Source organism: Rhinolophus sinicus, linkage group LG03 (assembly GCF_036562045.2).
Source record: "Rhinolophus sinicus isolate RSC01 linkage group LG03, ASM3656204v1, whole genome shotgun sequence".
Lineage (NCBI taxonomy): Eukaryota > Metazoa > Chordata > Mammalia > Chiroptera > Rhinolophidae > Rhinolophus > Rhinolophus sinicus.
In genome coordinates, this window is record NC_133753.1 from 34,670,404 (window position 1) to 34,697,669 (window position 27,266).

At 32.8% G+C, this 27,266-nt stretch overlaps 1 protein-coding gene across 8 annotated transcripts in view; it reads right to left on the reverse strand.

Annotated features, from left to right (window-relative positions):
- Nucleotides 1-270: 270 nt before the first annotated feature.
- The window catches only part of PPM1A (protein phosphatase, Mg2+/Mn2+ dependent 1A), a 42,284-nt gene continuing 15,288 nt past the window's right edge, over nucleotides 271-27,266 (reverse strand). For 4 of the 8 annotated variants that reach the window (XM_019750765.2, XM_074327402.1, XM_019750767.2 and 1 more), the window contains exons 2-7: nucleotides 15,983-16,836; nucleotides 14,474-14,591; nucleotides 9,612-9,720; nucleotides 7,907-7,964; nucleotides 7,735-7,830; nucleotides 271-6,920 (exon numbers count right to left, since the gene is read on the reverse strand). In XM_019750765.2, the coding sequence (XP_019606324.1) occupies nucleotides 7,792-7,830; nucleotides 7,907-7,964; nucleotides 9,612-9,720; nucleotides 14,474-14,591; nucleotides 15,983-16,816 (1,158 nt within the window). In that variant the 5' untranslated portion in view covers nucleotides 16,817-16,836 and the 3' untranslated portion in view covers nucleotides 271-6,920; nucleotides 7,735-7,791. Of the gene's footprint in view, nucleotides 6,921-7,734; nucleotides 7,831-7,906; nucleotides 7,965-9,611; nucleotides 9,721-14,473; nucleotides 14,592-15,982; nucleotides 16,837-18,173; nucleotides 18,221-27,266 lie in introns of those variants that run through there. The other 4 variants (XM_074327406.1, XM_074327405.1, XM_074327404.1 and 1 more) reach the window with 2 other exon arrangements.

Consider the following 27,266-nt stretch of genomic DNA (forward strand, 5'->3'; position numbering starts at 1 on the left):
GAACTACTTCTGGCTTCTTTATTTTGGGGATGTTTTCATGAAAATAACCATCAACCCAAACTTACTGGCTTTCAAAAGTAATATTCCTAAAGTCAGAAATGGACAGGTCTAATTGAAATTGTGACTATCAGGTCTATCTTTTTAAGCAAATTAATCAAGTTCAGTTGAAAAAGATTCTCTTGAGGACTCCTAATAACTAATTTCAAATTTTCCAGGCCTCTAGCCAGAACAGAAATGCTGCTTGCAATATCAATCATAAATACACACACATTATGCAATTGCCTGTTTATTTAGTGGCACCAGTTTTGCAAACTAGAAATTATTTCTACTTTTCATCTCACATATAATCGGCAACCATCCACAGGCTGAATGCAATTTCTCCAACAGACTTGAAAACAAAAAAGTACATTCTTAAAGTTAGAACTGAATTCACATATTTTCTTTGGACCAGGAAATGGCACATAATACAAAATATACATTTGTGGAATTTCTTTAAAAGTTTGGATCACATAAACTGCAAACAGTGAGTGAGTTACTGTGAATTTTGTTATACACTGTTTAGGAAAAATATTTCTGCAGTTGTATTAGTTTTACATTTATAGATTTAAAAAAATCAATCTATAGATAATGCAAAATGCTTTTAACATGTAGATGGTCTCTCCACTTATAACATTTATACAAATTAAGTGAAACAAAATCATTTGAACATTGAAACCAACCAGAACTGGGGCACATTACTACAAACAAGGTATTTTCCTGCAGGTATGCTATTGACTTCGTTAAGGGCTACCCAGGTAAGACAATAGTTTCTGTTTCAAAATTCCCACAAATGGGAATGGACTGAATGTCCAATTTTGGCAACAAGCTAATGAATTTTTTCATAGTAGTTATATTTTAGTAGAAGTCTCATTAATCCTATACGTTGCAGTATATTAGATCCTATTTTAACATTTTGTATCAGTAAATAAATATCTAATTCCTTGGAATCTGAAATAAATTAAAAATTTAATGAACTCTTAATACCAGGAAGCTCAAAATCTTAAAACCTGAGTGAGATCTAACAGTTAGGTGTGTTGTTTGTGAATATATTTGCACTAATGCAGGTCAGAAACATTCCAAACATTCAATTTGTTGAGTTTCGAAAGTAGCAAAATCAGAGAATTATGTTATTCTCCAAAACTAGTCTCAATACTATTTTTTTCCACCTTTAATCACTCTCCTTTTCCCCAAAATACCACCTTTAAAAAGAACATTTTAATATCAGATTCCAGCGTAGGCCCACATCCACCTCCTCTATCTTTTAAAAAGTGAAACAATTCTTTAAAATAGAGTCAAATTATTTTGATGCCCTTGAAATATTTCTTATGGCTTTGCAGGAAAAAAGCTGATGCCCTATTATTATGCTATAGTATGGGATTTAAGCAGGGGCCCCTGAACTACTGCAATATTGTAAACTTTGGGGAGTTATGTACAGTGTATGCATTTTCCTGGGTAAGGAAGTTCCTAGGATTCATCAGTCTCAAAGGGCCTGTGACCCTAAAAGGTTAAGAACCATTGCTATAATGAATTTATGTCTATACCTAATTATTATTAATTTTGTTTTGCAGCTACCCAATCTCCTACACAAATCTAACTTACCTCAGATAGTACCATACAAATGCAAATGTGACTAAATGTCCTTTACTGGATCAGGAGTACTATAAAAAGAAAGGAAAAACTCTTAACAATTTTTCTAAACATTTAATTCAGTGACAAAGCTATTAGTAGAAAACTGGGTTTTAGAGCAATGAAAAGAACTGAAGGGTTGGGTTTTGTGGTAAAGAAACATTGCATTCATTTTTCCGTTGTTTCTATGTTGAAGCAGCAGTAATTTTTATCATTATTTCCCTTGCTGGAAAAATCAAATTATCTGAACAAGCAAAGGTTGGTTCTTGCTGGTTTATGTGATGCAACAGTTCTTAATGTACAGCTGGGTCCACGGAAGACCTTCCCATGGCTTTAAAAATTTGTAAGAGTAATCCTCCTCTGTTGTGCTCACTGCCATGGCCCCACCCCTCAGTCTCCCAAGTTTTCTTATTTTTGGCCGTTTTACATAGTATTAATTGGCCTTGGTGAGGTAATGCTCAAGAAAATGGAATTGGCCTGTTTCAGTTTGAAAAAAGAGAGAGAGAGAAACCACCAAGAGGGTAGTAGAAGAAATGAGGCAACATTTCGTGCAGAATAAGGGCAAAAAAAAAGTCCTTTTGTTATTATATCAGTTTAAACAAACTTTCCCCCATCTAAGTATATAAAAGTATACGGTGTGAACTACAATTTCAATACATCTTAATTTTTCTAATTGGCACACTTCTACTTGCTGGTAACATAATTAGGAAAAGATGGAAGCAGAAACCATGAGTTTAATGTATGTATAAAGCAGGTAAAAGGGAAAGAATCTGTGCTGAGGGGACCCAAACTGGAAATGTTCATTTGACAATGAACTGGAACCTACTGCCTCCCATCATTTCTGTATATAGCATTCTGACTATCAGTAATAACTAACACTTAACTGACACTTATTCTGACCAACAAAACAACACAGTATTATAACATTTGGAAAATGTATTCTTAAATATTTCAAGCATATTCTGAAGAAATGTATAATTTAAAACAAATACAATCCAAAACTCATGGCACATTAATGAAAAAAATAAAGTAAAATTAGGCTTCTAAAATTTTTAACTATAAAGAAGTCTTCCTAAATTCTAGAGGGAAAACAACTAATTAGAAGACTAGATGACTCAATTAAAAAATGGTCATCTCACCAGCAGGATCTACAAGCAAAAATAAATGAAACTCTTTAAGTTTCCTTCAAAGAAAAACCTCCAATGAGAAACATTTATATACTGAAATATTTACATAATAGTTTCTAATACCAAATCCTAACATGATACTGTACAAATAGCAATCAAAACAATAAAAGGCTTAAACCTCTCATTCAAACTTTATGAATTAAAAGTATACACATTATGAAATTCAAAATTAAAAGAAAACAAAAAACCCTTAACCAATTTAATCCCTTCTTTCAGAAATCACAAACTGAATTCCTATATGAATTTGTCCAGAAAAGATAGTGAAATTATTTTAAAAAATTAAAACACATAGTAATTATTTGGCTAAAATTGGATATTAACACTGGCAGTGTGTTTTCAAGAAAGAACAGTTTTACTTAGATAAGATAAAGTCAGCTACATATATGTGTGTGTGTGTGTGTGTGTGTGTGTGTGTGTGTGTGTGTGTGTGTGTATATACATATGTATTAAAATGCCTTAAACTCAAATTCCATCAATATTTCAGGGTTGGAGAATTCTAAGAAATTCATTACCTATTTCTCTGACTTGCTGCTCTCAGCAGGAAGAGTAAAGGCCATTTGTTAAAGGCAATCAAACATACTGAATAAACTTGAGCCTGATTAATCCAACTTTATTCCTATGCTGAGCAAAATTTTCTTTTGAATGAGCTTTTTAAATTTTGCAGAGCAGAAAATAAACAGAAGAAAAGAGTTTTCAAATGAATAAAAGAAGTAAACGAGAGCTCTTTAGGGCAGAGACCTGCCTTGTTCAGGTTGGATGACTGATAGTTATATTAACATACATTAGATTATAAATTCTACTCAAATGTAAACTCCTTGAGGGCAAGGACCTATTCATTTCTTTAAAGTCCAAGGTGTTTAGCTTAGAACAATGCTTTGAAGATAACTAGTGAATACATTTTGTGGAAAAGCAGTTATAAGCTGGATTACTATATGGTCAAACGGATGATCACTAAAAGTACTGCTATAATTCAGATTGTTTGAATTACATGATTGATTTTTCTTTGATCTAAATTTCTTAATGTTATGAAGTTAGTAAAAAAAATTAAGTGGCTAAAGCAGTCCACTAATTGCATAGTATTCTAGAAGCAAGTTAATGCATTATAATTAAAAATATGTTTGAAATAGTTCTAAAGCTGAGTAAGAAAAATACCTCTTGGATTTTTAAAAGTTAATGCTAATACTGAGAACTGCTTCTGTTATCTGTAAAAGTATATTCCCTAAGAAAGTAGCAATCAAGAGATTTACCTTGCTAAAACAATAAAAGATAGTGAAATTCCTTAACATTAGGGTAACAAGAGTCTGCTATACAAAATGAATTTCCTATTAAAAGCAGCAAATTGGGTTCATCCTATTAAAACATTTAAATGAAAGTACACTTTGAATAGTATATTATCATTACACATGAACTTTTTCCCTCCAAAGAAAATAACATATAACACATCAAAAAAATTTGAGGCATTGCCCTGAGATGCTAATTAGCACACAAAAGGGGGGGGTGGGAGGTCAAGAATTTAAGTGGTACAAAAATGAAGTGCACAATAGAAGTGCAAAAGTGCCTTGTAAAAATGTGGTTGGTCCCCTACCACCACCATTACCCCCCAAAATCAAGAACACACACAGTCCACTGTTATAATGTATACTTCCTTCCTGTATTTTTATAATCAAAAACTATATCTAGTATGCCAATGCTGACTCATGTGGAAAAGATTTAGTCTTCTTAGATCACACTTAATAATAGGTTTCTCTCACTTCCAAGCCTAATTTCAGTACTAATAACTTTAACAGAGGAATATTTTAACCTCCTCTGTTTTATTTAAAGACTCAAATTAAAAATTGCTCTAAATATGCTCTAATGATTTGAAATACAGCTTTCCATCACATATTTTACTTGTGATTTAAGATTTTGCATTTCAAAATCTAATTAAAGATTTTGAAATTTCTGCAACTAAAAACTTGAGTCTACTTAAAAAATTAAGGATCTGGCTTCTTGTAACAGGGATTTGGTTTTCAGTACTAGCATGCTTGGTAAATCTATACCAGAAGCACTGGTATTCATTAAATGCACATTTAGATGCTTGCAAAGCCATAACTTAAAACATTATCATACTTCGCACTCTACCACAGATTTAGACATTAAGCATTTATTTGTAAGTTAAGTACGGAATTGATTCTGTAATTCCAACTGTTATGAATTTCTAAATATAAATAGTACTTTTTTTCTTCATGCTAGATTAAGATATAAATTAAATACAATTAAGTTACATTTAGTCACCTCACAAATAAGAGGGATAATGAAAATATTTTGCTGGTATATAACTACTTAAATCTGAGACATTTCACATTACTTTTCCCACTACTCCCCTAACTTTACATTAGTTTTAAGTCTATATATACAAATATGTGTATTTCCAAGTTATGGAAAAAACAAATATAACAAAATTGATTATCTTTTATACAAAGTTTTGATTTTGTATTCAATGTTATATTCTAATAGTTTTCTAGTGGGGAATCTGCCTACTGAATGATTAAATTACATGGTGGTAAATACAATATTCAACCTAAAAAGACAAAAATACAGAAGGGCACAGAACAGTAGTCTTTTCAATGTGACAGATTTTAAAACTTACTTTCACATGCTTAATCAGAGGAATTTAAGCCTAAATTAAATTAGGTTATTTTTATATCTACAATTCAATAAGCTTTGAAAGTTATTTTTAAAGGCCAACAGCTAAATATTATCAACATGCTATATTTCAAATCACAATACATCTTAACTACTTGGATTCTAAAGACATGGGTCAATTAAAAATCACAGGCAAACACACTCACAAACACACACACACACACCTACCATAGAGTGTTAGATTGTCAAGCTTTGACAATTATTTTAATTAAACAGTAGGCAAATTCAAGCTGATACATATCTTAATGAAAATTAAGCAGCAAGAAAGAAACCCATTTTAAAAACAGATTAAGGAACAACAGAGACTTAAATCTTTTAGTCTTTCTAATGGAAGGGAAACAGTTCCATCTATGCCTTGAGTAACAGGATTTTCCAATTAAAAGAGACTAACATCTTTCCCCATGAGAAACTTCTCATTTACAATGGCATGGTGTTTTAAAAAGGTAGGGTAAAAGAGGAATTACACATACATGATTAAATTTCTTGTTTGTTAAATCAAGCTTTATTGATAAAATGGAATTCAGAATATCTTACTAGGAACAGCAGCAGGCCCAGCCAATCATGATAGCAAAAATGTGGCAGTCTCCTACTATACGTAGGAAGCTGCTGCTTATCAATTAATAACTAAATGTAAGGACTTGTAAAATAGGTGCAAAGAATCAAGGCATTTTAGCCCCAAGATTGATATTCTTATGAATATACTGTATTACCTGCAATACTCATGGCAACAAATAGAGAACAACCTAAAAGACAGTTAAATGAAAGGACCAGCTTTATCAACAATGCCAATCCCACTGCCAAGAACATTAAGATAGATTTCAATGAACTCCCTGGATGTTCAACTTTTTAAGATTTTGGAATTATTCTCCATAATCACGTGCATATTTGAATGCCTTGCTGACATGGCTGCTGCTCTCCCTGTCCCAACCCCAAGTCCAAACACAACATGACTTGAAAGGGCTATGTATCTGTTGCATCACACAACAAGCTAAACATTTCTTATAACTTTGATAGTGATTTGAAGCAGTTCATAATTAAATATGAGCATTTTGTACAAGGACAATTACACTTTACAAAAAACAAAATCATACAACAAAAATTGCTGGAGTCTGATTTACAACATGAATTATGGTTTGAAATCACGTTTACATAAGTCTCAAATTTACAAAAAAAAAAAAAAAAAAATCAGTTCTGGGCTAGCTGTTGTACTGCTGAAGTTCTCTGGTGTAATCATTCTCACCCATATCATATGCCCTTCTTTAAAGTTGAGGATGGATGTTTAAAAGGTTCAGTGAAGTTGAGCTGTACTCTCCTTTGGAGGTGAAGGTAAACTCCATGGCAGAATGAGCGGTTTTACCACATATCATCAGCTGATGTAGAGTCCTTTATAAAAGAAAATAAAGCAAAACAGGAACTAAATTAAAGCTTAGAGGTGTCAAAAATACGTAACTTTACGGATAATGCAGAAAGGTTTGTAAAGTTGACTTTTAGGATATAAATGTGTTTTAAAGTATGTAAGTTTGTGTATGTGTGTACACGAAATATCAATATTTAACCTGTTCAAAGAATTAACCCTTTGTTTTGTTTTGGAATAAAATACTATTTGAACCATGATTTTATTATGAGGCTGACCAAATGTATTTCTAACCCAATAAAACTACTAAAATTTTTAAAATTTTCTTCAACAAACCCAATTTATTTTTAGAACACTACTTTTATTGCATATGAAGAAATTAAGACCTCAAGTGATATGAGATTTGAGGAGGCTTCATAATGCAACACACAAAATATTTCAGAGCTGTGCCCAAATGATTTGAAATCACCACTTTTCTGTAAACACCATACTACATCAGAACTATAACAGGAAACGTAATTGAAGAATATGGCATTCTAATGTCTATTTATATACACAGAATTCTCTACTTTAATATTTAAATGAAGTACATACTTCATGGTTCTTGGCAAAGCTATTTCCAACCACAAAAACTATTTAGTGGAGATGGGCATTCTGAAGTTCTTTTGCAGCTGCTTACAAAACTGATAATAATTGAAGATTCTGAGTAGAGATATCATTCCCGACTTCAAAAAAACATTTAGCGGAGGCAAACCTTCTGAAGTTGTTTGTAGAGGCTTTAAAAACCCAGAATAATTCAAAGAGACTTTCTTTCTTCTATTTGGAGAGAGGTTGGCCACTCACCATGATTATGTCCTCAATCACTAGAACTGTGGTGCAGGCAGAGTTCAGAGCAATCAATCAGGGGTGTGTGTAAGAGAATGGGTGCAGTGAACAGCTCTGCAAAAACAGGTAGGAAGGATATGCATTTAGAGTGGAGGGGAAGGGAAAGCAGAGGAGCTAAAATGCTACTTACAGTGTCATCGTTTTTGTAAGGATTCAGTCTATTGTAAACGGCTTCAATTACATTCCGCCTAAATTTTAAAAAATGCAGAAAGTTAATTCTTCTTCAGAGCATAAAACTATTTAATAACTCACAGCCAGGTGTTCATTAAAATGTCAAAAACAATCTTACACTTGGAAATTATTTTAGTTCTATTTCTACCGTCAATTTCTGCTAGTTCAATTTCTACTGTCTATTTAGTTCTATTTCTTAGTGTCAATAAGTGAGACTCACTTTAAGATACTTGGGGCCCAATGTTAAAGCAGAGGTAAATTTACTCTAAAGTGTAACATTCCACCTACCCAATTAATAGAAGACTAAAAGTCATTTATTTATTTATTTAAATCAGTCTATATGGTCAACTTCTATTTGAACTGGCTTAAGTGATTATGAGTCAGCAATGACGATGCAGTTCTTAAGGTAATCATACTAATATATTCTGGTTAAGAGCTGAATACTACTTTTGAAGTAGGAGTAACTTCAATATCTGTTGTAGTAAAATAATTTATAATTTGTACTCTTTGTAATGCCCCTTTACAAAAGCTCTACTAAAACTGAAAATGTGAAGTATGACATTTCCCTGACAAGTCTAGGAATTAGTTTCTGAAGCCTCCCTACTTCCAAAATTTATTTGAAGCAATTTTACGGACAACCATTTCATAAAAGGTCATATTGGAAAAAAACGTTTCCAAAAAAATAAAAACTTTGAACACATATTTTTCCAATTGCTGTTTAGTGAAATGATTATAAAGAATATGGCTACACTTATAGAATGCAGTAGAGAATCAAGGAAAGTAGTCAACATTTATATCTTTGTAGGTCAGTTATATGGATATCCGAGGTAAAAATGTGTTAAGCCTTAAATTATAAAATAGCTTAAAGTCTCCACTTTAGTTTACAAAGATGTAAGCTTCATTAGTCCAGTTCTATGAAATAAAGTGCAAAGAGAAAAAGGCAAGAACTGCATCCTCACACAATAATCCAACTAACCAGCAACTAAAACAACTGGGAAGTCAGATATAGAAAAATGGCCCAGATGCAGGAAGAGAAAGATGCTCATCTCTGGGGTGTTAAGTTATCCAGGGACTGACAAGATCAAATTATAATAATGATACTTAGAATTTTGTAGTGTTATGTAACTTAGTTTAAAAAATTCTTTCATTACATTATCTCACTTATGCTATATGAAGAAATGAATGTAACCCAAACCTCCACTAAAGACAGCCTTCAGTCAGCTGAAGCTGAATAATAATGAATGTCAACTATAATTTAATATATATATATAGTTACAGGATGTGGAGTACAGCATAAGGAATAGAGACAGTGGAAATGTAACGGCTGTGAGTGATGTCAGAGGGGTAGTAGATTGGGGGGGGTTATCACTTTGTGAGGGGTGTAAATGTCTAACTATTACATTGTTTTGTATACCTGAAACTAAAAAAAGAAAAGAAAAAGACAGCCTTCAGTATAGTCACAACCAATGACATTGTGATACCTACTCTAAACAAGCACCATATATTAATATCGAAAAAACACTAAACCACAAATTAAGTGTTTTGAAGACACAAATAGATAATAGCATCACTTTAGAAATTAGGTAAATGCACATCTGATAAACAAACACCTAACATTTTCACGTACTGAGATAAATCGTAAGAGCATGTGGACTGTAACTTACTTGCTTGCCAATTCACCCCCTGGTGGGAGGCTGGGGATGTTCTCACTCGCTAATGTGCGCATCACATGGACTAAGTCAGGGACGCCTTCCCCCTGCTTCTTTAGGATTTCTGGGAATCAGAAGTACTTTTTTTGTAAGTGTTATCCAAGTTTAATTAAAAAAAAAAAAAAAACTGAAACAAAGACAACTTAAGTTTTTAAAGATGGCATTTACCATATCTGAGATTTTCTAAACTGGTACAAGAAAAAAAAATCAAGTTGACCTTTGAAAATTTATGGCAAAGGAATGCACAAAATGACACAGAAGATATTTTTCATATTACTGCAAAGCATGAAAATAAACAAGACAAAAATATGAAAACAAAATTTCAGTTAAAATCAATGTATTACATAATCAGATATATGAGTGTACAAATGAGAACATTCTTCTTAAGATGCGAACTAGTTACTTCTGAGGAGATCAACTCCTTTCTTTAGACTGGAAATATGTTTCCTAAACTTTGCCCTGAAAATACACTGCACAGATTTTAAAACAATTTTAAGATTTGGAAAAAAAAAATAACCTTTAAGTATAGGGGAATTTACTGATTCTATACTAATGCAAATCATTTTACATAAATGCTTATATTTGCAAAATGATACTTAAGTAGCATGTGCAGATTAGGTTATGTACTTCAACACCATTCTCAGTTTAATTTTTGTCTAAACTATCTTTAAGCAATAAATAGATATATAATACCATTTTCTTAGTTGATTACTTGAAGCCTATAAAGCCTAAAGTCTAAATTTCATGACAAATTTTTTAAAAAGAAAAAAACTGATAAACCATACAACTGCATTTGAAATCAATTTCAAAACACGCAGTTATTAAATGGGAATATTGATATGACCTGCAGTGTTGTCATGCAGATGCATACCACAGAATACCAATAATTATGCACAAGCAACTTAAAGAACTCTCAAACTATTCACTTTAAGCGCAAGAATTCTTTACTTGGAATTTTAGCGTATTTATTCTAAATGCAAGATCATGCTAAAGGTATTTGTGTAAGATATATGTTAAATTTTGTTCAATTTTTTTGTATTTCAATGCCTATACTAAGATATTTTCTTTGTCACTGATGGGGTAAGAAAATTATCATTCTAGTAATCAATTTGTAAATACCTTTGAAACTAACAATGCATATAAAGATCTTTCATCCTCTGATCAAATCTCAAAATATTAATTCATCATTAAAGCCACATATTGAAAAACAGACAATGCTACCCATAGTTTTTTAAATGGCTCAAACTATCCTTTTAGAATTACTGCCAAATTTTACCATCTATTATATTTTGCCTTTAAAAAAACAAAAACAAAAACAAAAAAACCACAAAAACAAACCAGTCTTAAATCTGAACAAAAAGCAAGGATCTCAGATTTGGTTTGCCAAGTTCGTTTATTGTGTAATCTTTAACATCTAGTATATTTATTCTACATGGTTCTAATGTTGGAAATCTGCTGTACAAAAATAAAGGGATTTGATGTTTACCTAAACTGCACAATTTCACAATCTAAAGCTGTATTACACTTAACATACAGTCTCTGTTATGCCAATACAATTATTGGATAGATAACTAGACAACAGAAATGAACACTGATGATAAAGTCAATCAATGATGGTTTCAGATCTAAAAAACATTACCTTGGATAGTCTATATTTTATGTATCTTACATCTCCTTTATTAAAATATAAATTAGGATATTTTAATTGTGAAGAAAATTACAGGAAGACAAATTCTTAAAAAAAAATAATGTAATGCTTTAAAAACTGTTACTATTTTCTATTCTACATGGGGTAATGCATTTAAACTATCTGACCATCAAACTACACTAGGCTTGCTTTTTCTGCTTTTAAAACATAAAAAGAGACACATTTTAAGAAATATTCCTTTAATTGCTCTTGGACTATACACTTTAATTAGAATTGTAAAAAGACTGAATGCTTTTTTTATTAAACAATATTTATATCTATAGAAGATCTATGTTTCACATACTCATAATATAGACAATTTTGCTCCTCCCCACTCCTCTCCACCAAGTTTGAGGGATTCTATCAATTATCTCCAAATTAGCAACTTTAAAGTTGGGGCAGTCATTAGCAAAGATTTTAAAAATATGTATGAATCTTAAATTGGCTTAGAAGGACCACAAACTTAGGCGGTATGGTTTAAATTATGAGTTGAATCTTTTGAGAACCCTAGAGAATCAAGTATTTAGAAGGGCACAGATAATAGGAGGAGAGCTGAAAAGCCTGTCCTTTTCTGTGGTATAGACAGAGAAGCCAAAAGTATTCAAAACAAATAAAATGAGCTTTAGTAGGTCACAGCAATTTAGTGAAGGCATGTAAAGAAAGAGAGAAAAAGGTATTCGGTGTGTGTTTTAGAAGCTAAATGGAGTATTTTTCACTTTTTTAAGACATAACTTTTACAATGCAAATAGTTACATTCTTTCTATGTTTTTAAATAAAGTAACAGTTTTAATTAATGTAATACTTATTCTCTAGTTTCAGTCTCATCAAATCTCAGTAAAGAATATCGTATTTATGACATAATGATCTCCAACTGAACGATACAAGTGTACTAACACAACAACATATCAAAAATATTGAGTATTATAATGTAAACTCTGTTCAGGTGGCAATTCTTGCTTGATAATAAGCAATATAAAACTTAATAGTGCAACATAAAATTATGTATCTAAAGCAATTTACAATTGCATCAAAAATTTAAGAGTGCACACTAAAAAGAAAATTAGAAACTTATTTCTAAAATTTAATCCCATTTCATAGTAAATAAAACTAAAGTACTTCTTCTTTCTTTAAATCAGTAAGAAAACATGTAAGCCCAAGCTAAAATGCCAATAAATTAAGTATCAACTTATCCCAATATGTATTCCTCCTATGGTTTCATACTTTTCCACTAACCAGCAGTCTGAACCAACGTGATACGACTTGGTACCATTCTAAATATTTTATTTTCCTGTATTATATATAAATAACTTATGTTGAAATGATTCATTTAAAATATAAAAATTCTAAGACCCTTCGTAATACTGAGGAAACACACTCATTAAATAGTATGTCCAATGAATGAAATACTAAACAGTACATTCACATAGTACTAGATATATTACTACCAACCAGGGGAGAGCAATAAAAATGTAATAGCAGCTCTAGGTTTACTGTAAGTCAAAAATCAATCATGATTTTAATATTAGATCAATTATAATTGATATCAAACAGTAATAGGGGAGAAAAAATTAAAATGTATATTAATTTTAATAATGTAGGCACAGCAGGATTTAGTAGTGTGTAGGTCAATGCTTACATGCTATTAGAGGTCTTTAACGTGCAAAGTAAAGACATTAGGAGCACAAAATGCATTTTAAAGCTATTATAGCCATGTCAAGCTTTCATGCTTAAAGAAACTGCATAATTTACATGCTTATTGCACATATGCAGTAAATTGGAATTCTCTGGGGAGAATTAATACGGGGTGCCAAAAATATGTATACACATTTTAAGAAATGTTATCTATGTATTACTTTTCAAAGTTGAATTGAATTACAGTAGCAACGTGTAGTATGACATTCGCTCAAAAGATGGCGTTAATCAAATGCATGCTAGTGTTACCATGCGACAGGAAGGACAGTCAAAGAAAATGGTGGAAACACGGTTGTTTGATGAGCGCAAGACCATTTGGAAGTGGTATTTGAAATTTGAGAACATTCTCCTGACTTCTACCTGTGGGGGGACCTTAAAGGATGTGCTGTACCGTAGAAAACTGGCTATGCTGGCGGTACTTCAGGAAGAAATTGAAACGGCATGCACAGAGATACAAGTGGACACTTTGGTCAGTGTTGCTCAAGCAGTAGTTCGCCATCATCAGAAGTGTCTGGACGCTGATGGTCACCACTTTGAGCACCTCTTGTCCTTGCAGAAGTCAAACGTGACTTGTATTTATCTTTTGTCATCAGTATATATTATTACAATTTTAATAGTTTTCCTGTCTTAACATGTGTATACATTTTTTTTTGGCATCCTCTGTATTTATATCAAGTAGTAGCTGCATCAAAGAGCTTTTAAATTTTTTCAAATATTTATTTAAAGGCATTACACTTGAGAGTTACAAACATCTTTCTAATTGTCTCAAAGTAATATGCAGAATTCTGATAAATATACTCCTGGAATTCCCAACTTATTTCTTGATTTTATTCAGCATTTACATTTCTGCCAGGTAGAGATCTAGTATTCTTCTATTCAGGTCTATGTTGTCCAGGTGAGGCAGTTTATGGCTTAGGCAAGAAAGCCTTAAAACAGTTTAAAATAAATTTTTAAAAACTGTGGCACATGAAAGTTGTTAATAACGAGGATGTGATCTTCAAGTTATTAAAAACAAAACAAAACTCCTATAGATCTTAAATTCACATACATAGCTTTACAGAGAAAGATGGTATTCAAATTATCACCATCAAAAATAATCTGTTTATAATGAAGTAAACCACAAATCAAACTTCCCTGGCGTAAGATTACTCATGCCACTGAATTCATTAAGAATTTTAAAGCATACAAATACATGAGCCTTTTTAAATAAAAGTATCCTGAACAGAATGTACAGGGACACACTGGTTGTTATTTCTAATGTAACTGATAAAACAATCGCAAACATCTAAACAGCTACTACAGAAATGCCCTTTCCCACTTTCGTACACTAAACACTAGATGTCAAAGGCATGTAAAGATCTAGAAGCTAAAATGTTAAAGTTTGATTGTGTTGAGGTTTTTCTTTAATAAAGCTACTTATTTTTGTTAAATGATCCACCTTCTACTCTGCTTTCCAGGTACTTGTCCAACTCTGCTTCCTTCTTCACTGCCTCTGGTGATACTTTGGGTGCATTTGGAAAACAGATCAATATCACACTCATGTTGTCTCGACTTCCCTGGGAAGAAAAGAGTTTGAGAAAATATTTTGGTTTTCTTTTTTCTCTTGAAAGTTTTGAGAAACTTTACAGCCATGCCAATTATAATTATACTTCTTCTAATGAAAATACGTATTATTTTTAAGAAGGAAAAATAAATGTTGTGCAGGGGGCACCTCCCCCATACACATATGGTATATATAGTATAACCAACACTCTAAAAGACAGGAGAGAAATACTACAGGTTAAATTCCATTGCAACAAATATTTTAAAAAATTCTATAAAATAAAAATATTTCTGAACATTTACTGGTGGCCTACTTAACTTGAAGTCATACCTAAACACATAGACATACATTCAACTCAACAAAATGAAAAATTCTAGTGGTATTTCTTACAAAAAAATTTGACCTATAATAAATTATAATAAATTGAGGGGCTAATTAATTTGTTTCATAAGTAGAAATATGGAATTAGAAGTAAAACTACATAAAGTTTACAAACCAGTTTTTAACTTTCATAATTCAAAAAAATTGACAACTTAGAAAGCATATTCATTTTTAAAGACACCTAGGTGTTCAAAATGCTGTAATTAAAGATACTTGAATCAATGTTGGACTCCCCACAAATCCCCTTCCTATTAGTAATTGAACTTTTACATTTTAACTATTAATTTCACTATATGGGAAAATTGACCTTATACCATCACTTTAAGCAAACAATACAAAAGATTTAATACTAAAAATAATCTTGGGGGAAAACTATAAAATGTAGCAAATGATAAGGTATTGAATAATTTTTAAAAAGAGTAGAATGCAGAAGAGAAAAAGTGGAATCTGAGTCATAATTTACTAATAGCTGAATCTGATTTTCCAGATAGTTTAAACAGCTTACCTGAAGTCATACAGTCTTATACCAAGTTCTTCTGACTCTGTGTCCAACACTATTTCTATTACATCACACCAGATGATCACTGAATTCTCTTTGTTGGTGCTACAGATTCATTAGACCATAGTCTCAAAGTACGAAATGTACTGAGATACCACGGTAAAAATAAAATTTTAAAATCCTAAAATACTTTTTATTTATAGACACTGAGGTCTAATGCCTCACCATCCCCTTTTCTAAAACATGCGCTTTGATATAATCCTTCTACCTTTGATAATTAGAAAGCTCAAGTAGTCATGGTTGCTAAGAGACTAAACATTTAGATTATAACTTTCGCACATTTGGTAATTGGGTAATTTATTTCTAAAAAGTGTTCCTATAGTTTCATAACCAGTGAAGAATATCCTGCAATTGTGCCAAAAACTTATTTCTGAGAATTACAGGTCCTAAGATGATTTAATACTACAGTAGTACTTAAGATGGCATTTAATTATTTTATCTTTTTTTAAAAAAAGTCTAGCTACCTTATACAAACAGGTGTCGACTACTTCATTGCAAACTTTCTCAAGGTCATCAGTGACTTCAAGTCTGGATCTTACAAAATCACAGAGCTCTTCATTTCCCATAACATCCCAAATACCATCACATGCAAGGATAATGAACTGATCATCTTCTTCAGATCTTTCAATATCATGGACTTCAGGCTCTGGTGAGACAAGCTGTTCTGTAGGACCTTTTCCATGGACACATTTGTAATCAAAGTCCCCAAGGGCCCTCGATACAGCCAGAGAGCCATTCACACGCTGAATCATTACAGAACCACCTGCATTCTGAATTCGTTCTTTCTCCAGCGGATTACTTGGTTTGTGATCTTGTGTGAAGAAGTGAACTTTCCTGTTCCTACAAAGTAAACCTCTCGAGTCTCCACAGTTAATGAAATAAGTATGTTGAGGAGAAATTAAGACACCCACAGCTGTTGACCCACTTCTATCTGCACCATGTTTCTTCTCTGACATAACTCTCATGTGTTCATCAATCTCCAGAAAACCTGTTCTGATTCCATTCTTTACATTTTCCACAGAAGGTGCTCCTGCAGACCCTTTAAAATCCTGGTTATTGGTGATGTGATCTAACAAATGCTCACAGCAGTATTTGGCAACCTGAGAACCAGCATGCCCATCATACACAGCAAAGAATGACCATGTTTCAAGTCCACTTGGCAAACCAATCACAGCTGTATGTGCATCCTCCATTTCAACTCGCCAGCCTTGCATGCTGCTTAGCCCATATCGCAACCCATTACCCTGCCCCTGGGCATTATGTTTTTCCATCTTTGGCTTGTCTAAAAATGCTCCCATTATGTCTTGATCCTGTAGGTCTGCAAAAGAAGAAAAACAAGAAAGTTATTAACTATTTTATAAACAAAATACATATCCAATAACCTTTTTAAGAGGGAAAGAGTTACAAAGAATGCTTTCAGTAAGAATTCACAACTCATGTAATAAGTAGACACTCATTGTATTGCTGGCTTGGATCCTGGAGATTAACAAGAAGAACTGGGGGAAAGATTGATCAGGCTCAGAATGGACAACAGAAAGAACTAAAGCATCAGGATAAAGGTTGCAGACCTGATACTTTCTTCAAGGCACAACCACTTGAGGTAGAAAGAAGACTTTGCAGTGGCTATCAACTTATACAAACCAGGCCAAGCAATGAAGGATGCATGTGAATTTCTTAGGGAATCTCAGAACTGAGTTGTATGTATATATAAATCAAGAAAAGCCCAATGAATTCACAGGACATACCAACAGCCTATCACTAATTCAGACATCTTAGCTGAACATTCAAACTTTCCAAAGTTTGATTCTGACCTACCTAGTTTTATTCCTACTCCATCAACCCTGTGAAAAAGGAAGAAATGATCTACTCTCAATGATCCAAATTTGCACGCTCTTTCCTTTAAGCCTCTGTTCATGTCAGCCCTATTAACTGGAATCCCTTGCCTCTCCTCCCTACTTATAAAAAACGTATACCCACTCTTTAAAATCTAGCTCAAATTCTACCTTTTCCATAGGTTTTTCAGTCTTTGATAAAGCCAGTAAATTATTAAATTACCATAAGTGTTCAGTTCAATTTTCAAATTGCAAAACAATTATGTATATGTATATAAAACAAAACTTATTATACAGGGGGTGCCCCAAAAATGTATACACATGACTTTTGTTCATCTTTTGTTACTGGTATATATTGAGTATTACCATTTTAATACAGTTTTTTTTCCTTTCTTAAAATGCGTATACATTTTTTTGGCACCTTTGGCACCCTCTGTATACAACAAAATTAATCTATAATTTACTGGTATTCTATTAATCTAGTAGTAATAACGTGGATCATTATTAGTATACTCTATGATTATTAGGTATAAATAGTAAAGGAGATAAAAGGGTCTAGGGACAGCCCTGTGGACAACCCTGAAAGTTTAGCTAATCTAATCCTTTCCCAATAATCAAAAATGATTGATTATTGGAATGGGGCCACAAAGCAGGGAAACAGTTGGTCAGGATTTATAATAGCCTAGGAATGTAGAGACTTGGGGTCCGAGTCATCAAATGAGTCACAACTGAACACAAAATAATCTGAAAAAGATAGAATGACATGTAATGGAGGTGAAGGGGAGATAGATGCTAGGGGGCAGGGATGGGGAAAAGTACCTACATCAATCAGGATGCAGCTATGAGACCAGGGCATTGATGATGTTGGTGATGCTAAGCTCCGAGAAGAAGCTAGGAGAGAAAGGGGAAGAAGACCACCTCTAAGGAAAGAAACAGTCTACCAGCAACCTCTCCCTGTTCTTTTTCCTTCTAGGGTAATACAGAGGCAGAGAAGTCTAGCTGATTGGTGCAATAAAATGATCTCCTGCCTACTCCTCTGCCCTCCATTACAATTCCACTAATGGAAGGTAAATAATGAAAACTAACCATCATTCATTCCTTATTTGGCAACCTGAGAACCAGCACACCCATTATACTCAGCAAAGAATGACCATGTTCATATTCATGACCATGACCACATGCATCAGATTACCTTTCTGACACCAAGTTGATACACATGATGGCAAGGGTGAATGTTTTGATTGGACAAAGGTTAACATAATGATGAAACCTGAATAGCAGACAATGTTTAAGAATAATTCTAAAAATAACTCTAAGTGTTTTACAAGCATTACCTCATTCATTCTCCTCAACAACCCTGTAAAGTGAGTAATATTATCATCTCCAATTTACAGATGAAGAACTTTAGTGAGACCAAAGAACTTGGCCAAGGTCATCCAAGTGATAAGTTTAGATGAATCAGGACTCTAATTCAAGCCTACCTGATTTTAAAGCACCATTTACTACTAAGGCAATAGCTCACAAAAAAATTATCTGTGGACCTTTTGAAAAATTAAGATTAACAAACCAGAATTTCCAGGGTAGGGCTAGAACCTCGGCATTGGTGTATCTGTGGAAAAGATTAGACAGAATGCCTAGATGCATAGGTAGGTAGATGATTGAGCCATGGTGAGGGTAAGTCATCTGTTTAAGGCAAACAGTAAGCTGCCTCATCTCTGTACCTTGACTCCTTTAGCGAGGCTAAGGGGAGCAGGAAGGTATTATATTTAAGACTCCTGATACCTACTAATCTAGCATTTCTTATCTGTACAATGAGCTTATTAATACTTACCTCTGAATGTTGCTGCAAGGTTTAAATGAGGTAATGGCTACAAAGTAGCCATATAGTCTGGCAAAAATGAGGCAGTCTGGCAAAAATGAGGCACTCAGCAAATGGAAAACTAGTTATTACTATATTCCTACATATACAGCCACATCCAGATTCTGATATTACATAACAGGGGCCTATCTCTTTTATAGAAAAGTCCAGTAGTTACTTTCCAGATATACATATAAAACTACCAAATAAATAACTCTTTGAAGATAAACAGGGTACACTTTCTAAAAACAAAACCCAAATCTTTGAACAATATATATTAGAAATGTAAAAATGTAACAAGTCAGCCATGTGTTAAAATTTTAGGTCCAGCTTCATAGCAAATGTAAAAATATAGTCAAGGGCAAATTAATAATTTTGTAGTTGGACTTTCACATACTGAAAATAGGTGATTCAAAAAAATCTTACGTCCGAGGATTGAGTAATTTGTAAAATCCTGGTGAAGCAGCCAACTATAGTTATATAAATACAGCAGATGGTTATGTAAATATAATACCAGAAATTATTTACTTATAAATACTATTTTTAGTCATCTTCCATAAGTGGACCACTAAAGAATATTTTATTTAATCAAATTATTAAGTTGGCAATATCTATAAATAGTAGACTCCAAAGGGATTCAATTTGCCCATGAAAGTCTAAGTCAGTTTCTGAGAAAATTCTAGTTCTCACCTAGTCTTAAATCTACTGTGAGATCATGCTGGATTTTATCACAATACTAGCATTATCCGTTGATCTGAACTTTGCAAAACAAAGTATTATGACAGTCATAGGACTGAGTTTATCTCATCAATGATATAACCAGAAAATATGGTGAACATTTTTGTCTTTTAAAACCAAACTAACTTCTAAACTGAAAAATTCTAAGGTTGGGCCAGAAAGTCATTCATAAAGGTTCAACCATTGTGCTTGTTAAGTAAAACTGATCTCATAATCATAGCAAAGAGACTTGAACCAATTGCAATTTCTGGCAAAGCCAATTTCAAACACTCAGACTAAATAAATGAGAAAAAAAAGAGCATGTATTTTTAAAAATTCAGACGTTAAAGGGGGGTGTGGGAGGCACTCAGTATTCACGTTCCTAGTTAGGTAGCTCCTAACTAGGAACTACCCATCAAGATATGAGATGAATGAATAAAACAATTTTAGGCTGTCAATTAAAAAAAAACCTCTTGAAAGTCAGTTCATGGAAATGAAAAACAATCACTGAACTAAAAATGTCAATACACAATGAATGGTCAGTTGGAGAACACAGAAAAAAACAAACAAAAAACCCCCTAAAAAACCAAACCAATAAATGAGATCACCTCAAGGAATTCTTTTAGAATTCAGAAGGTCTTTTCTCATCCTGATGATTCCAAACATATAAACCCACCCGCATTTGTACCCATACTATTTTCATATCTTTCTGTTATAATAGAGGACTCTCTGTCCTCTCACTTAAGACAAATCTCTATTAGAGCTTTGGAGTCCATGCTTCAAAGAATCTTCTCAGGAACCTTATACTATTATTCTCTTTTTCTCCTTTATAGTCAACCTCTCCCTTTCAACTGGAGTACAACTTTTAAAGACATTCAAATGTCACCCATTAAAAAATACTTTTAAGTCTTTATGTGACTCATTCCCCTCTAGCTACCCACGTGCCTCTCTTCCCTTTATAGTTCAGCTTCTTAAAAAAAAAAAAAAAAAAAAAGGTCTGGCCATTCCACCAAAATGAGCTCCTCCAAGTTGCTTAATCCAATGAACGTTTTTTAGCTTTCATTTGATTGACTGCTCACAGCAGCACTCAACACAACACTCCCTCTTGAAACATTTTTCCCATTGGCTTTGCAAGATGCCATACACTCCCAGCTTTCCTCCTGCCCCTAGCTTTTCCATCTTTGTCTCCTTTGCAAGCCCCAATCTCATTTCCCAAGCCATTAAATGTTGACATTCAAGGCTTAGATGTAGACCCTTTTCACTCCATTCTGGCTCCCTAGGCACTCTTTCATATATATGCACCTTTTGCCAGTGAATACACCATTATCCATCAAAGTGAATAGAAACCAAGAACAACCTTTGACACCTTTTACCTCATCTCCCATCAGTCCATCATTAAGTCCCATGGATTATACTTCCTAAATATTCTCAAATCTGCTCCGTTTTTTTCTCTAACACCTTAGTCTTTAAGCTACCATCACCTCTCACTGCATCATTCTATACCAGCCTCCTATTTTGTCTTCACATGCATGCTAGCCTTCTCCAATTCACTCTATAAACCCAAGCCTAAGTAAATCTTTCAAAATACAAATTTCACCATATCTGTACTAAAAGTTATTCCATGGCTTTTGGGGGATAAAGAACTGCTTAACATAGCTTACGTGAAGGCCCTGAGTAGTCAGGACCCTACCAACCTTCTCCAGACTTATCTCGCTTCATAACGTAACCCCCTTCTCTGCTCCAACCATACGGGCCTTCTTACAGTACCTAGTACTTGTCATGCTCCCTTCCTCCAAATAAGATAAACACATGCTACTTCTGTTACCTAAAAAACTATTCCCTTGGCTCTTATTCCAGTGAATTTGTAGTCATTCTTCAGATTTTAAGTATCAGTTCTTCAGGAGAGACTCCTTTAAATAATCCTAGGTCAATTCCCCAAGATCTTCAATAAACATTTGCTGAATAAAGGAACTACAGAGCTATAATCAAAGAAATAAAAGCATTTTCCTTCAACTGACGTCTTCAAATGTGATGGAGACAGGGAGGCAGAAAATATTTTAAGGTACAGAAGGACTCAAAGTATGTACTCATACCACCTCCTTTATGAAAAATTCAAGAAAAAATTCCAGCCAAGCAAACATCTTACTCACTATGTCTTAAAACTAAGTTCATCTCTATGACTTGTCATTAGTGTAACTCTTTAATAATATTACAGAAAAAGTTAAAAATGATCTGCTTCTTAAAAATAACAATCTAGAAAAACAAAATCCTAAATATATAAAGTAAAAATAACTTGGGAAATTGCCCAATTATCCAAAGGGAGACACTCCCTTTATGTCTTTAAATTCTTCACATACTACAGCAAATCATATATGAAACATCAAAAAATGAAAATATATTTTATAAGATAAAACTTAAAAGTTATATATCTATCCAATATGTGACTTTGGTCAAGTCCTTGAGCTTAACGTTTAACTTTCCTCATTGATAAATAAGCAACTTTGAATAATTGTTCTAAGAACAATTACCATGTTCTGAGAATTGTGTAAGAAGTGAGTCAAGTTCTAGGAATACCTAGGTAAATGGCATTAGTAAATTAACACTTTAGTCTAAAATAATGGTGATGAATTCCCATTAAAAAATTCTTATTCTCAACACCAAGATAAAGATAAGAAATAAACAAGAATATTTTACTATAGAAAAATCAACTTGTAAGGAATGAAAAAAAAAAAAAAGGCAGCTGCCAACCAGGACCGCAAGCTGGTAGCCTGAATTTGACCTTCACATATATTGTTATCTCATCTCCCTCAACAGCATGGGTTCTCCAGAGTCCGCACTATTCTTTACTGAAGGCATCCAGACCATTTCATCTACTTTTTCGCCACGGCATCTGAGTTTGCCTCATTTGGTAAAGAGAATACCTGTTGATTCTAACAGCACATAATCCACGGGGATTTATTCTAATCTGATTTTTCACTAATGTGGCCAACTCATCCTAAAGTATCAAAACAAAAACATACCTGTTGTAGGCCACATGGTGGCTCCTAATGGTATCAGATCCTAATCCTATAAACGTTACCTTATTTGAAAAGAAGTCTTTGCAGATGTTATTAAGTTAAGAAGCTCAATGGTGGGGAGGGGGGATTATTTTGGAGTATACTGGGGCCTCTAAATGCAATTGCAAGTGTCCTCATAAGACAGGCAGAGAAGGTTTGACACACACACAGAAAAAATGATATGAAGACAGAGCAGAGAGAGATTTGAAGACACTGGCCTTAAAGATTACAGTGATTTAGCTACAATCCAAGGAATGATGACAGCCACCAGAAGCTGGAAAAGGCAAGGAATGCATTCTTCCCTAAAACCTCCACAATGAGCACATTCCTGCTGACATGACACCTTGATTTCGGCCCATTGAAACTGATTTTGGACTTGTGACAGCCAAAGCTGTAACAGAACAAATGTCTATGAAAAATAAGAAACTAGAATAAGAAAAGTATTAGCAGAGCTAAGGAAACAAATTTAAGAGATAAAAAAAATATTGTAATATTTTAAATCACCGGAAAAGCAATAATGAGGAACAAAGAACCTACAGAACACAATCTGCAAGGGATAAAAACCAAAATAAGAAAAAAATCATTAAGTATGCATAAGAATAAAGGGATCAGAGTATATTGGAGAAAAGGTACAAACAACAGTTTAATTAGTATATTGTAAAAAGAAAATCAAATAGTGGAAGAGAAATTAAACTTTAAAAAAAGAAGAAATTAATACCAAACTGAGAGAAACTGTGAACTTGATGATTGAAAATACTAGATAATTTTAGTAGAAACTGATCAACACCAAAGCATAATTTGTGGAAGATAACGAATTTCAAGAATACAAGAATTTAGACAACAAAATATATCCCCCCAAACAAAAACAAAAACAAATCAGGCTCACCTCAAACTTCTTTGCAATGTCACATGACAGGCAATAATAAAGTAATGCCTATAAATGTTGAGGATAAAAGGGGATATTCCAAGAATTCTATGCCCAGAAAAGTTGGCATTTATGGTCTAGTATGAAGGTAATAGAAAGATATCATCAAATACGCCAGCACTAAAAAAGTATATCATCCATGTACCATTCCTGAAAAGATAGACTGATGCAATCAAGATATTAATCAAATAAGAAACTCAATAATGAAGATGTCATAGAATGTAGGGCTTTGGGGTGGGCAAAATATACCAAGCAAAAACAACCAAAAAGAAATCAAGGGTTGCAATTTTAATCTCAGACAAGGAAAGCATTAGGAATAAAGCAATAAACAGCGTGAGTGTCTTTTTTAATTGATAAGGGTGTACTCTAAAATTATAATTTAATTTATGAATTTTACGTGCTAGATATTTTTATGCCAGACAATTCATAGCAAACCTCTCAAAAATACTATGTGCTGAAATTAAGACTATATATTCTGTTCAAACATGCTTAAAACATTAATAAAAATCAAGCATTTATTGAATTTTATATTGGAAAACAAAAGCTTTTGTTTCCTAACATACTACCACCTACCTTACCCCAGGAACCAAAAAAAAAAAAAAAAAAAAGAAAGAGAAATAGAAATCAAATGATCCAGACTATATTGTCTGACTTTGCTATAACAGCAGACATTGGTAATAATAAAAAAAATTCAAACATCTGAAAATTGCTTTAAAAGCCATGCTTCTAATCATCTTTGCATTGAGCTTCTATATTTTCACAATTACAGAATATTTAGAAACAATAACAATGAGAAAAACCTCAGATCAAATTCTGTAAGATATGATCAAATCTTTTTCAGGAAAACTCACACTCTCTTACTAAAAAAAGTGAAAATCAGTATATTAAATATTCAACTCAAGTAAAAAGAACAAACATATACACAAGATCTAAGGAAAGCTGAAGGAATATATTATGAAAGATTAAGGTACATAAGCATATAATAAGTCATATGAGAGAAACATGAGTAAAATAGGTAAACCACTAGTTAGCCTAAGAAAAACTATTATTTAAAATTAGAAACCAAACAGGTTATACATACCTGACAGATAAAAAGGTGTTTTGTTGTTGTTTTAGTTTTTATAGAACACACTGTATAATTCTTTGCTAATAAATTTGAAAATATGGAGGAAACTGACAATATTCTTGAAAAACAAATTACCATTTTTTTTTCAAGAAATGAGAGAATAAAGACTAGTCACTCTGGAACAAAATAAGAAAGTTATCAAAGAACTATCCCTCAAAAAAAGCTTCGGGGCTCATAAAAAACAAGAAACAAAAAGGCTGAAGAACCATTCCAGGTTGAAGAAGACCAAAGAGATATTACAAAAAAGTGAGTAAGTGATTGTGCACTGGCTTATATATACTTATGTGTGCAAAGAGAACATGCATGTACACACACAGAAGGGTAAAAAACAAAGTTTATAAAACAAATATGGTAAAATGCTAACAATTGGTCATGTAGGTAAATATGGAAGTTCACTGTACCCTTTTTTCAAATTTCTGTTAAAAGTGCACCGGGCAAGACAATTTGATAACCAAGATCTTTGAAGTCTAAAAGAACACATAACTCCTAAATTACCTAACGAACAGAGAAAAAAAGAATCCCACTTCTTTTTATAAACATACCATAATCCTGACATAAAATTTGACAACGATAGCACTAAAAAACCTATAGTCTAAACATAACTATTAATACAAATGCAAAAACCCTAAGTAAAATATAAGCATTTAATATAAATCACCAAGTAGGATTCATTTTAGGAATTTAACTATGAGCCAACATTCAGCAACCTACTAATATAAGTCGTCTTTTAAAAAGTTCAAAGGAGAAAAACCATATGATCATCTCTTCATATGCTAAAAGGAATCTGATAAAATTCATTCCTTAATACATATTTCAAACCAAACAGAAAGCATAGTCACTCGAACAATTCCCAGAAAAGAAACAAGAACAAGATTCCTGCTCTTATCCTATTATTTAACAATGTCTAGAAATAGTGATCAATGCAGTAAAAGTCAAGGTTTTAAAAAAGGCATAAAATTATGAAATGAGAAATTATTATTTGGACATAATGACTATGTGATGGCAAACTCAAAATCTAAGACATTACTAGGAAAAAGGAAAGTTCAATAAGGTTACCAGACTAAGAAAACTATTAATAATAATAATCTCTTAGAAAATACAACTATAGATAACTAAATAATTGATAAGAAATATGCAGGACTTTTAAGAACAGAGACTCAGGGTAAGACACTCCTTTTTCTTAGATAGGAAGAGTCAATATTGTAAAGATGTTACTCTCCCCTTTATTAATCAATAAATTCAGTATAATCACAGCTGGGTCTTTTTGTTCCCAGACTTTGATAAAATTATCCCAAAATTCATAGGAAAGAATAAATGTTTGAGAACAGCGAAAATATTCCAAAAAACACAAGAATTTGCAATACCTAGGATTAAAAAAATTCAAATTATGGTATTTAAGAGGGAATTGATCAGTGGAATAGAATTGAGAGTCTAGAAAGAAAGCTGTGGGAACAAAAATTCAAAAAATAGTGTTAGAACAGCTGGCCTATTATTATTCCACTCCTGCTCTCCTGTTGAGGGTAGCTGAATCCCTATCACATATCTTAAAATAACTACCAGGTGATTAAAGATTTAAGTTTGAAATACTAATAATAAAACCACGCAAGTACATCTAGGCAAATATTTTTATAATCTTATTATAAAAAAGGGCTTTTTAAGTATGACATCAATGGCAAAAAGGAAAAGACCTGCTCCAAAGTTATAAAAAGTGACTCCAGAGAATAAAACCTCAACACTATAAAACAGCTCATAAACATAAATGGCAAATTAAAAAATTTTTTTTTTTTTAAATTGGGGAATATTGGGGAACACCGTGTTTCTCCAGGGCCCATCTGCCCCAAGTCGTCCTTCAACCTAGCTGTGGTGGGCGCAGATCACTGACCCATGTGGGAATCGAACTGTCAACCCTGTTGTTCAGAGCTCGCACTCCAACCGACTGAGCCATCCGGCCGCCCCAAGTGGCAAATATTTTTAAAATAAGCACTTGCAATATATATAAATTAATATTCTTAACATAGACAAAAGGCTCTTCTAAAACAACAAACGAACACTTTAAAGGAAATGAAATGGACAAAGAACATGAACCAGCAATTTAATTCATAAAAGAATACAATTGGCCAATAAATATATGAAGCAAAGACCAATTCTCATTAGTCACTAAACACAAATTTATTTTTATCCATTATTTTATCAAAGATTAAAAATTTATAATGTCCACTACTGGCAAAGGAGTA